The 12,773-nt window shown below is 38.0% G+C and overlaps 1 protein-coding gene across 1 annotated transcript; it reads right to left on the reverse strand.

Annotated features, from left to right (window-relative positions):
- Positions 1 to 234: 234 nt before the first annotated feature.
- On the reverse strand, positions 235 to 6,694 carry zgc:195212 (DUF4554 domain-containing protein). Its single transcript, XM_061726041.1, has 12 exons — positions 6,647 to 6,694; positions 6,447 to 6,559; positions 5,508 to 5,591; positions 5,366 to 5,421; positions 4,641 to 4,712; positions 4,273 to 4,482; positions 3,301 to 3,458; positions 1,430 to 1,600; positions 1,170 to 1,291; positions 840 to 950; positions 539 to 637; positions 235 to 462 (listed from the first exon to the last, which is right to left on the reverse strand). The coding sequence occupies exons 1-12, from the start codon at positions 6,663 to 6,665 to the stop codon at positions 415 to 417; spliced, it is 1,263 nt and encodes a 420-aa protein (XP_061582025.1). The 5' UTR covers positions 6,666 to 6,694; the 3' UTR covers positions 235 to 414.
- Between the last annotated feature and the right edge of the window lie 6,079 nt (positions 6,695 to 12,773).

A 12,773-nucleotide genomic window follows, 5' to 3' on the forward strand; every position in this document is an offset into this window, starting at 1 on the left:
CTCTGATAAAAACCCCCAAAACTCCCGAACCCACCAACCCGACTAGAGTGTACGTTCTGCGCATGTGCGAGGCGTAATACACCTCCATAACTGCAGGTGGCGCTATTCTGTGACGCCATCCAAAAAGAAAAGGGAAGAAAACAACCGAGCCACTATCCAGTATCAAACCAAGAGGGAAGCAACAGTTTATATCTCATCTGAAATACAAATACATTTTATTTAGATCTATCCTCAAACAGTGATAAATCACAATAACATATGGTGTAACATTAACTTATTTCTTCACCACTGTCTTTAAACATGTATTATACAGTTTTTACAATACAAACATCAGTCTAAATAACAAAAATGTTTTCATATCTGAAATGCCTCCATAGCCAGAACAAAACGCTTTCAGGAAACCCACAGACGTCTTCAGATTTCAGTTCTGGTCGGCTCATTACTCTCAAGATGTGCCTCTATCTGTTGAAACAATAAAATTGAGATAGATTATACCTTAAAAAAACAGGTAGCGGTGCAAAGCAAAAACCCCACAAACCTGTGCATTGTAGCACCTGCCCGAGGGAACGAATTTCCATGATGTCGCTCTCAACAGAGATTCACGGAGGGAGGCTAGTAATTCATGAGTGTCATGCACCTGATAAACACAAACATGTAACTGTGTCTTATTTTTGTGACACATTCAGCACCATTACTGCATTTGTGAAGGGTTCAGTATTTACAATGTAGCACAAGATAGAGCCAAATCTATTTAAATGATGAGATGTAAAAGAAAAATACGTTTTTATTTTTGAATGAATTACAAATGTAACAAATGTAAAAGATATGTTGTTTCACACCTTCATGCGGTTCAAGCAGGTGTTTCTGAAGTCCATGTTACTGCTGCAGCTCACGATACTAATGGTGGAAGTGAGAATCACCTCAGCTGAAAGCAGCTTCTCTTGTTGCTTCTGTCAACACAAAATATAATTAATGAACGTCATGAGGATCAATATGTTGATTTATTTTAATTGATTATTCTTATTTTACAAATGATACACTGTGGTTGGGGAAAACCTGAACATTTTTACATATCTGACTCTTCAACCATGCATCCTGTTTATGGTGTATTAAAGTGAAAGAACACATAATCTGTAGGCTGTGGGAGGGCTGTTAGCGCTTGACCTTGCCTGTTTTCTCTGATTTTGGGGTTTCAGTGTGTTCCCAAGCTCAGTCTGCAGGGCTGTTGTCATTGCCTGCCTGTTGTTGTTCAGAATATCCTCCAGGTGGTGCTCTATCAACACCTCTGTGTCTGAGATCACAGCAATACCAATTACTGTTGTAAATAGGGCCGCACATCCTGCTTTTATTTAGTTGAAACAAAACAAGTAAAAGGGGGACGTGTTCAACATCAAGTTTTGTGTTTACTCTAGCTGCAGTGACTTCTTACCCATTAAATCACTAATCTGGGAGATGAAGGGGTCCCTATGGTGTAAGAAAAGGAAGAGTTGGAGACGCTGCTGCACTGGTGGATAACTTGATTCTTGCTCTGCACCATCCATATTTTCTTGCTCTACTCTGTAAACAGTGCCAGAGCTTTGCACAAGATCTGCAGGGAAGACTGAGACATCAAAAAAGACATAAAAAAACGGAAATATGAGTGTTCAAGATGACATCCTCGTAACTACACTGAGTTATACTTCAATAAGAGCCGACGGTTTACTAATGGGGTGTAATCACTCAATGTACCTACTTTGGACGTAACAGAGGGCACACCTTTGGGTTGGGCAAATAACAGAACATTTGGTTTTACGACTTGAGTTCAAGCCTTTCCTTGTATATAAATGAGAAAATGTAGAACCTCATGTCTCTCCGTTTTCGGAACAAATCAAACTTTGCTCCTATGAATGAGAAACTGGGTTGTTTGTCTGGCAACCAGAGTATGCCGAAGAAGTCAATATCATGTTCGGTGAGAATAAGTGAGTTACTGGTAATTTTGTAGAAGCGGTTCTCCTTTTGGTTTTGATTCACCATGTTAGGAGGAAAAAGAAAAATCCTTGGTATTATGAAAGACCTCTTTCTGAAAAATGAGAGATTTTTTTCTTATCACGATGTGAGTGTACTTGATTTTAGAGAAGTATATTGCACCATACACTAATTGGAAAACAGTAATTAGTGACTGAAGTTTTAAAGTTACAGTGTTGGTTCACATATTTGTTAAGTTAAATAGACTCTACCAAGTAAGAGTCATGGATAAATTATTTTCTACTATTTGCATGACAGTAAATATTATTGTTGTTCGTCACTAGAGAATAATCTCTAAATGAGTCAGATTTTCCCACCAGTTGTCACTGCCAATTGTCAGTCATGTTCTCAAAAGCACTGGTTCGACTGCAATAACATCACCACCCACAAGATGACTACAAAAAACTTTGGAATTCCCCTGAACTTTTAATTTTACACTATCAATATGTACTCTTTCCAGCATTTTCCTTTATGACTAAGTATCTAAAAATAAATGAATGCAGATGTTCAGATCTTCGTTCAAACATTTTTGTTATGATGATGCGGTTTTGTTGAAGTTATAATTTAGCCAACTGAAACGTTGATCATCACTACAGTATTAAAACTTTTCTCTTCCCATTTCCTAAAAGTCTCATATTTTATGTATTCACCATATTCAGCAGTTTAAACTAACAAGGATAACTTTTTCTTCATGATCTCTGACCTTGTGATAATTTTACATTAGTACAAGGTCACAGTGGACTGCATGAACGTTCTCTGCGGATGTAACACCAAGTCTTGCACTAGAGCCAGAGGTGCAGATCAGCTACACATGGATATGATTCACATGAAACCGTTTTTCAAATTAAATTTGCAGTAAATATGCACAACTGTCGGTATTCTCTTCATTTCCTGTCACTTCAAGTTTTCTTATTTATTTGTCAAAGTTTTGTTTTTATTTATTAATTTATTTTCCACCCTTCCGTTGTTGCCGGATTTAGTTACGCACTTCTGGCATACATTAAAGTTTTTCTTCTGGAGCTCGAGGGCCTAGCTCCGTACTCATTTTCTCACAAACATAAACATTTGGTTGAATTTAATCCTTATCAAATAGGCCCTCTAGTCAAGGGAAAACAAATCAGTGCTTTAATTGTATCGGAAAGAATCTTTACAAGGCAGGATTTAATGTCCTGGACGGCAGACCTGCCTCAGCCTTACATTCCAGGTTTTTATTGAAAGCCCAGCACCTCTAGCTACAGACCTACAGCATATCCTGGTCTTCAGTACATGTTGTTCCTAGTTGTGGTTGCTGTTTACCTTTGACGGAGGAACAATAAAGTTTGTGGACACCCAGCTGCTGACAGTCCAGAGAAGCCGCAATGGTTTGGAAGAAACCAGATGGTCCTGGCAGAGGGATATTACTCGGGCTGTATACCAACACGTGGAAACATGCCATGTTAAGGACACTTAATTTACTTCAGATGTCCCATCAACTCAGTCAACAAAGAAAAGCAGCAGGCCTACTCTCAGTTCTTACCAGATGTCTGAGCTCCATACCCGGCTCACTCTTAGTGCCTGTTGTTTTACTTATTGCTTAAATTACTGGTTTATTTGTCTTGGTCATTCTCAGAGCAGGAATTAAGGCCTACAATACAGACTGAGAGGTGATGCCGAGTATGGGGCACTACACTCTGTCTAAAAAAACCATGGGGATAGTTGTGACAACCCCCCCACACACTGCTTTTCTGATATCAGACAGCCATTTCACACTGGGACTGGACAGCTGTGCGGGGGCAAGAAAGTATGCTAGGTTTCAACTTTTGCAAATATCTGTGGTCATTCTTATGAGTTAAACTGAAACTCTTCCCTGTATTTTAATTGTACTGTGTCTCCCTTTTCTGTGACAGCAGCTGTTCTTGAGTAAAAGGAACAGCTGGGGAAGACTTTTTGGAACTGCTTTAACATGATTTCACATTTCATAAACTACTTTTCGTGAATAATCCAAAAATAGCCCTCATTCATGACCGTAAACTGTAAAACTGCTTCTCTCGGGACTGAATCTAAGGCAACAATCCACCATTTTCTGGCCATAGCCTTGGAGGTGGCCACTCATTCCTGTTTTTTCTCTTTTACACAAACTAGTGTAGCATCAATCACTATCGGATTAAAGAAGCAAATCAGTGACATTTGTTTTAAGTAGGAGCTAAGTTAAATCTCCTCTAGGCACTCTACACCAATTTCCTAAAACAGTAGCAGAATTAAAAAGTGATTTATGATTAAAAATAAGACAAAAAAAAGGATATTTGTATGTCTCTCAGCTCTGTAAGCAGGTTGGGGTACTGCAGCACACAGGGGCTCAGGAGCGTAACCATCTGGACACTAAGCTCTCCGAACAAGCCTCGGTTCATGGCTTGTGGTGGGATGCTGAGTGGCAGCCTTACTCCGACGACAGGATGTACTCCCTGACACCAGGATCCTCTCTTCACAACCCTTGGAGGCCTTTAAATGAGAGATCATCACTCTTCTGAAGGACATAATTAAAAATACTGCACTATTTTCAAAATGTGTAGAATATTTATGGATGAGCATCAAATACATTTATGTAGATGTTCATACCTAAAACAACAGATCAAAAATATTAAAACATATTTACTGACTCTGCGTAATGAGATAAATCCAACATCAGTGACAGTTGGTCTGCCAGTGAAATTTTCTTCTTGATCCCAACTCTGCAGGGATACAAACTTAAAATTTAAACTTTACTACAATAAAAGCTGATATTCCCCATAGTGATGTACATTTTATGAAATGCAACCATATTCGACCCAAGGAGATTTCACTGCAACAAAATGTCTTTCTTATTATCTTTTCAGTACTGGAAATAGCTTATAACCCTCTAATGTCAGATGTATCATAATTGATATGCTAATTTCTAAGATCTCTGCACCAGCTCCATAATCAGATACTGTACAATAAATCAATGCAATAAAAAATGCCCAGAATTAAAACAAAGGAAAAAAGGAAAATAAATGAAATTACCAAATGTTATAATAATGGTTGAAATTAAGAAACTGTTTAAAGAAAAAATGAGGGGTGTTTTTAATTTCAATATATAATAAAAACTTTAAATGAAAAAACAAGAAAAAGGTTTTTCTGTGTTTTATGTTATATGCCATCAATTTTGCTACTTTGTCTTTGTTAGATTAACTTTTACCATTAAAGTTTTAACTAGGTTTATAAAACAAATTCAACTAACAAGCTAAACGTTGGTAATTCCAACAAGAAAATTACAGAAAGTGTTGTGGTGTTATTCAAGATTATCAAACCAGAACTGGCCTCTGGCAAATGAAATCAAAACTCACATCAAAAGTCGTGGGCTTACCTAAATTCTTGTTGTGAGGTCCGTTCATTGAATTTCAATTTGAGGTGGATTTTTATCTGTGAAAATGTATTTTAAAAAAAAGGTCAGCTTATTGATCAGTAAATACGCACATAACTGAAAGGAGAAGCAGATGTTTTCATACCCCTGCATTGGTCAAACTGAATGTCTTAAAAAATCCCTCAATATGAGCTTGGCAGTCTGCAGACCAAAGTCTTGCATCACTCATCTGCAACAGAGATGACACATCATTCACAAACTAAAAGGCCTTCCAGATGTGGTATTCTCTGCACTTGCCGCTCAGGTTGGTGTGGAACACAGGAGAAAAAGGGCACACCTTTCCAAATCACATCCATGTGAAATACTAGTTGCTAGGCTGCCAAAATGTTTTCCAAGAAGTGGTTAGAAAATATGAACTAGTTTTTTGAGCTGCAGAGATGAATGCAACCTGTATCTTTCTAATTATCACCAAAAAACACACTGGCTTCAGATGTATTGATGAAGAGGAGGAGACCAGCTCTGGCAAAGATGACGGGGGTGTGGGTCCATGATATCACCAAACACAGACTGGAGTTGTGAGAGCTCCAGGCTCGTCCAGGAGCTGCAGCTGTGCACTGACGTTTTTCATGTGGGGTCAAGTCGGGATAAGTTTGACAGCCCGCTGGGACTCACACGCATGCATCAAGTCTCACGAAACAGATTTTGGAGCTGCAGGGGCGAATGATCACGCCAGAAGAACATTTTGCAGTGAAAGTAGAAACAAAAATGCTGCTTTTTAAATATAACTGTTAAACCCATGTCTTTATTTTCCTCTTTATACTCCTATTGTACAGTAAAGGAAAGTGGGCTATCATCAAAACCAGCTTCCCCTTCACTGTCTTTGTGGTCTGTCAGATTATCTGTAATTTGATGCGTTGAGGTGCAGTCGCTACACTCAGCCTAGCTCACTGCCTGGCTGTTCTTGCGCTACGTAAACATAGACATGAACTGGGTTCCAAAGAAAAACACACAAAACAACTCTGATATTGTTTTCAGAGCTTTTAATTTGTGTATTGATGATAATGAAATGCAAATAAAGGGTCACCTGAAAAGACAGCAGTAATCTGAGTGAACCGTAGAGATCTGCAAAGGCGCTCAGTTCCTCAGGATTGGGTTCAGGACATGACGAATCACAGGGGAACAAGCTGTTCTTCAACTCTGTGAGGACAAATGCAACATAAAGCACAGTAATGCATTCGGAAAGCAAAACAAGATAATTATGTGCATGTGTGTGTATTTACATACCAGACTGAAGTGTTTCCATTTCAACCCCTGCACACCAGGGGCCGGCAGCTGCAACTGCACCACAAGAGACTGCTATAACAACTGTCTTCCTTTAATTCTTTATTATAAGAAAGGTGATTGAGACCATAAACGTATATACATAGATGCCTCATCCACCGCTGCTGCCTAATGGCGCTGACGAGCCGTAGGGCCGCCATCGTGGACCAGTCACCCGCTCCACTCAGTGTCATCTGTCTGGCTGGCACAATTAAGTGTCAGCGCATTTAATCAGTCATAACTCGCAGAATGCAAAAGTGATTTTCACAGGGTTTTTTTTTCTCCTGCAAACATGATTCGGCATATTTTAATATTCCTAGTAGGCTTAACAGTAATAGAATAATCTGTAGTGAGTATGATAGGTAGGCTATTTTTGGTTGACACACAATATATATATATATATATATATATATATATATATAAAATATACACACACATACATGTACAAACACGACTATATGATAGAGAAGCAGAAGCAGATTGTGTAAAACTCAGCTATTTTAATAATATGAAGAAACAATACATGTATCCATATACAGTCAGTCCGGAAAGTATTCAGAACGCTTCACTTTTCCCACATTCTTTTATGTTACAGCCCTATTGATAATTGGAATAAATTCATTTTTTTTCTCAGAATTCTACACAAAACAACCCATAATGACAACATGAAAGAAGTTTTTATGCGACTTTTGTAAATGTATTAAAAATAAAAATAACAAGAAATCATATGAGCACAAGTATTCATAACGTTTGCTTAATACTTCGTAGAAGCTCCTCTGGCAGCAATTACAGCCTCAAGTCTTTTTGAATAGGTTGCTACAAGTTTGGCACACCTATTCTTGGGCAGTTTTGCCCATTCTTCCTTACAGACCCTCTCAAGCTCCATCAGGTTGGATGGTGAGCGTCGGTGTACAGCCATTTTCAGATCTCTCCAGAGATGTTGATGGGATTCAGGTCTGGGCTCTGGCTGGGCCACTCAAGGACATTGACATGGTTGTTCTGAAGCCACTCCTTTGATATTTTGGCTGTGTGCTTTGGGTCGTTGTCCTGCTGAAAGATGAAGCGTCGTCCTAGTCTGAGGTCAACAGCCTTCTGGATCAGGTTTTCATCCAAGATGTCTCTGTACATGGCTGCATTCATCTTTCCCTCAATCCTGACTAGTCGCCCTGGTCCTGCTGATGAAAAACACCCCCACAGCATGATGCTGCCACCACCATGCTTCACTGTAGGGATGGTGTTCTCCAGGTGATGAGCGGTGCCTGGTCTCCTCCAAACACGACGCGTGGAATTCATGCCAAATAGTTCAATCTTTGTCTCATCAGACCAGAGGATTTGTTTTCTCATGGTCTGAGAGTCCTCCAGGTGCCTCTTGGAAAACTCCAATCGGGCTGCCATGTGCTTTTTAGTAAGGAGGGGCTTGCGCCTGGCCACTCTACCATACAAGCCTGATTGGTGGATTGCTGCAGAGATGGTTGTCCTTCTTGAAGTTTCTCCTCTCTCCACAGAGGAACGCTGGAGTTCTGACAGAGTGACCGTCGGGTCCTTGGTCACCTCTCTGACTAAGGCCCTTCTCCCCCGATTGCTCAGCTTAGGCGGGCGGCCAGCTCTAGGGAGATTCCTGGTGGTTCCAAACTTCTTCCATTTAAGGATGATGCAGGCCACAGTGCTCACTGGGACCTTCAAAGCAGCAGAAATGTTTCTGTACCCTTCCCCAGATTTGTGCCTCGAAACAATCCTGTTTCGGAGGTCTGAAGACAATTCTTTTAACTTCATGTTTGGTTTGTGTTGCAACATGCACTGCCAACTGTGAGAGCTTATATAGACAGGTGTGTGTCTTTCCAAATCAAGTCCAATCAACTGAATTCACCACAGGTGGACTCCGATTAAGCTGTAGAAACAACTTGAGAGAGATCAGTGGAAACAGAATGAACCAGAGCTCAATTTTGAGCTTCATGGCAAACGTTCTGAATACTTATGCACAGGTGATATTTATAGTTTTTTATTTTTTATAAATTTACAAAAATCATAACAAAACTTCTTTCATGTTGTCATTATGGGGTATTTTGTGTAGAATTCTGAGAAAAAAAAAAGAATTTATTCCTATTATCAATAGGGCTGTAACATAAAAGAATGTGGGAAAAGTGAAGCGTTCTGAATACTTTCCGGACTGACTGTATATATCCATAAACATCTCCATATATATATAAGTATACATATATATATACATATATATATATATATATATATATATATATATATATATATATATATATATATAACAAACCATATTTACACATATGCTAAAAGCCCTGAAAGAGGACTGCTTTGCAGAGCTTCTTTCTCATGCTCCCTTTCTGCAGGTCAAAAGAGGTGAGTTTGGCAATGTGGTGTAGCCTTATTTGTAGATTTTTTATTTTTATATTTTTAATGTATTATTTTTATCCCTGGTCGCAATTGTTCGCCTATTTGTCCAGGAACAGGGTTCACACACATTTTAACCAACAAATTTCCATGACTTTTCCATGACTATACATGACCTCTAAAACATCAATGTATGAATGAAATGTAGGAATACACTGCAAAAACTCAAAATCTTACCAGGAATATTTGTCTTATTTCTAGTTAATATGTCTCATTTTTAGTAAAAAAATCTCATTACACTTAAAACAGGAGTCATTACCAGAAAAATAACTTGTTATTTGACAATTTTCACCTGTTTCAAGTAAATTTTCACTTGAAATAAGTAGAAAATATATATTGTTATATATATTGTTATATATATTGTTCCACTGGCAGATTTTTCTACTTATTTTAAGTGAAAATCTACTTGAAACAGGTGAAAATTGTTGTTTTTTCCAGTGATGAGTCTTGTTTTAAGTGTAATGAGATTTTTTCGACTAAAAATTAGACATTTTAACTAGAAATAAGACAAATATTCTTGTTAAGATTTTGAGTTTTTGCAGTGTAAAACTATGTAAAAAGTCACTACAGTGGAGATCTAATGACAATTATGGTTTTATACAAAATAAACATTTGTTTAAACTAACACTGATATACCAGCACTATGTTGTAGTATATGGTGTATAGTAATCTAATATAACTGTAATAACTGTATTAATAACCGATCTGCATGAGGCGCAAGATGCTAGGCACGTGACGCGTGAGAACGCGCAAGACTTTTCTATACGAAATATTTATTGATCAATTTTAAATCTTACCTTATAGGCTGTTATTACTAAATGTTATCATTAAGTGAAAAAAATAAATTCCATGACTTTTACAAAACTTTTGGGGTGAACTTATGTTTCCAAACCTTTTCCAGGACTTGAAAATGACATTTTCAAATTCCATAACTTTTCCAGGTTTTTTCAACTTGTATGAACCCTGTAGGAATGTGCGTCCTGTTCTGTCTTATGCTGTCGTATGGCTAAGATCATAGATACAGGACTGTCTCAGAAAATTAGAATATTGTGATAAAGTTCTTTATTTTCTGTAATGCAATTAAAAAAACAAAAATGTCATACATTCTGGATTCATTACAAATCAACTGAAATATTGCAAGCCTTTTATTATTTTTAATATTGCTGATTATGGCCTACATTTTAAGATTAAGATTCCCAGAATATTCTAATTTTTTTTTTTAACTTTATTGTCTGTATGCACATAATGGGTGACAATTGACAATTGAGACAAAAAAAAACAAAAAAAAAAACAACAAACAAGAACAAAAACAATAACACATCCTGAGATTGGGTCATACGTGTCAAGCATAAATAGGTCTTGCATATATACATTACACTGCATACCTTGCTGGCTCACTATTCAAACAGCAGCATATAGACATATAGATAGAAGCAACTCACATAGCACTAATGGTTAGCTAAATGCAAAGTAACCCGTTAAGAATCTTAGGGTAGGTAGTCAGTAACTGGGGCCCATCTTCTCATAAAAGTAGGTACTTAAAGCTGTAACTGGGCAGTCATATATTCCATCTGGTATACAAGTTTTACCCTCTGCATCCATTGAGCAATTGTAGGGGGGTCAGGTTTCATCCAGTTAATAGTAATCATTTTTCTTGCAATAATTAATAATACATGCAATAAATAACGCTGATCTGTCATTAACAGGTGGTCAGGGAACACATCCAACAGAAACAACAAAGAGTCCATGGGGAGGTCCACTCTCACAATCCTTTCCAGTTCCGCTTTAATTTTCTAATTCTTCCTAATTCCTAATTCTCACATTTTTTGAGATAGGATATTTGAGTTTTCTTAACCTGTAAACCATGATCAGCAATATTAAAATAATGAAAGGCTTGCAATATTTCAGTTGATTTGTAATGAATCCAGAATCTATGACATTTTTGTTTTTGTAATTGCATTACAGAAAATCACAATATAATTTTCATAATAATTTTCTGAGACAGTCCTGTATAATATAAAGCCTATATATATATATATATATATATATATATATACACACACACACACACACACACACACACACACACACACACACACACACACACACACACACACACACACACACACACACACACACACACACACACACACACACACACACACACACACACACACACACACACACACACACGGTAGGATGACCGCTCCAAGATGGCGGCCGTATTTCTGGCCCCCCAGTGGTCGATGTGGCGTCTATGTATATATGTCTTATGATTGAGACAATGTTCAAATATAGATGAGAATGAAGAAGTACTAAAAGTACAGCATAGCCTTTCATTTCTATCAGGGTGACTTTATTTTGCTTGAATCTTGAGGGACATTTCCAACTCAGTGTCCCCACTACACACTTCCTGAGAGCATGTCATAAAGTTAGAGCTTACCAGTACAGTTTAACCTTGGAGACGCCTTTGTTTCAGCCCACAGAACCACCAGCAGCCCCCCAGCAGCCGCTGAGGCGGGTTGGTGTGGTTCTTGTCTTTCCTTGCCCATTAGCATCAGCAGCCGCAGCACCTGGACAGGTGCAGGTACAACTCAAGGCCTATTTATGGTTCCGCGTTACACCAACGCAGACTTACGACGTAGGGTACGCGGCGACACGCGCCGTACGGTCCGCGTCGCTGCGCACCCTACGCCGTAGGCTCTGCGTCGATTTAACGCGGAGCATAATTCAGGCTTCAGCTCCCACGGATAGCATTTAGCTCAGTAGGCTAACTAAACGATAACTACTTTAATCTGTTTAAACTAATACGAGCGGGACTTTAAAATTAGGTCATTCTAGCCAAAAAATAAATGAACAAAGACCTTACTTTTCGTATTTCTCTGAGCATTTCCCCCTTAGTCTCCACAATTTTCACATAGACTTGAGATGACGTGCAGGTGCTGTGGTTAAATTACAGGTTAAATTACCCAAATATCTATCTAATATTGCAGATGTATTGATGATTTCTTTTGGAATTACGATTTTTGTATTAAGGCACTTTAAAAAAATATTGAGAGGAAAAAAAAGAATTTGGATTAAAGTGTTTCAAAAGAAATTTGTTGACAATGTGTTATATTCAATGATGATGTGAACATTGTGAATGAGAACATTTTGCACATTTTGCAAAAAAACAACATTTTGACATGGAGTTTAGTCTTGAGATTGAAGAAAAGGAAAAAAAAAAAGTAAATAAAGTCTGACAAAACAACACATTGTTAAACATGTTGCTCTTAATGAACTCAGTTACTTCCCTGCATGCTGATGAATAAGAAAAGGAGGAAGAGACCTTTGATTTTTGAAGACTTTAACCTTGCCAAGAGCCAACTGGGGCTTTGCCTAGTGCAGTGTTGTTCATGTGCACGGCCCACCATACCCTCTGCATAATGCAATTACCATGAATCTGTCTGCAGCTGCAGTGACTATACTAATGTTTTTGTTTTTTTGCATGGAGAAATAAGTGTTAGTTACAGTGCAGCAATGTACCAGTACATTACATTGTTTTCCTCAGTTTACCTGCCTGCCAAACATTTGGATGTGTAATTAAACCACTTAAAATAAAGATGGCATATTTTTTTCTTTTTGCATATATGAGATTGCAATCTCTGAAATGATCCCAAAAAAAGACACA

This window comes from Cololabis saira, chromosome 7, assembly GCF_033807715.1.
Source record: "Cololabis saira isolate AMF1-May2022 chromosome 7, fColSai1.1, whole genome shotgun sequence".
In the NCBI taxonomy this organism is placed as follows: domain Eukaryota; kingdom Metazoa; phylum Chordata; class Actinopteri; order Beloniformes; family Belonidae; genus Cololabis; species Cololabis saira.

What these genes read in the sequence shown, in the direction of transcription:
- zgc:195212 (XM_061726041.1), bottom strand. An exon ending in GATTTATCTCATTACGCAGA is followed by an intron (nt 4,483 to 4,640) that starts GTCAGTAAATAT and finishes TCTCATTTAAAG; the next exon opens with GCCTCCAAGGGTTGTGAAGA. An exon ending in TTATTGTTCCTCCGTCAAAG is followed by an intron (nt 1,601 to 3,300) that starts GTAAACAGCAAC and finishes TTGATGTCTCAG; the next exon opens with TCTTCCCTGCAGATCTTGTG.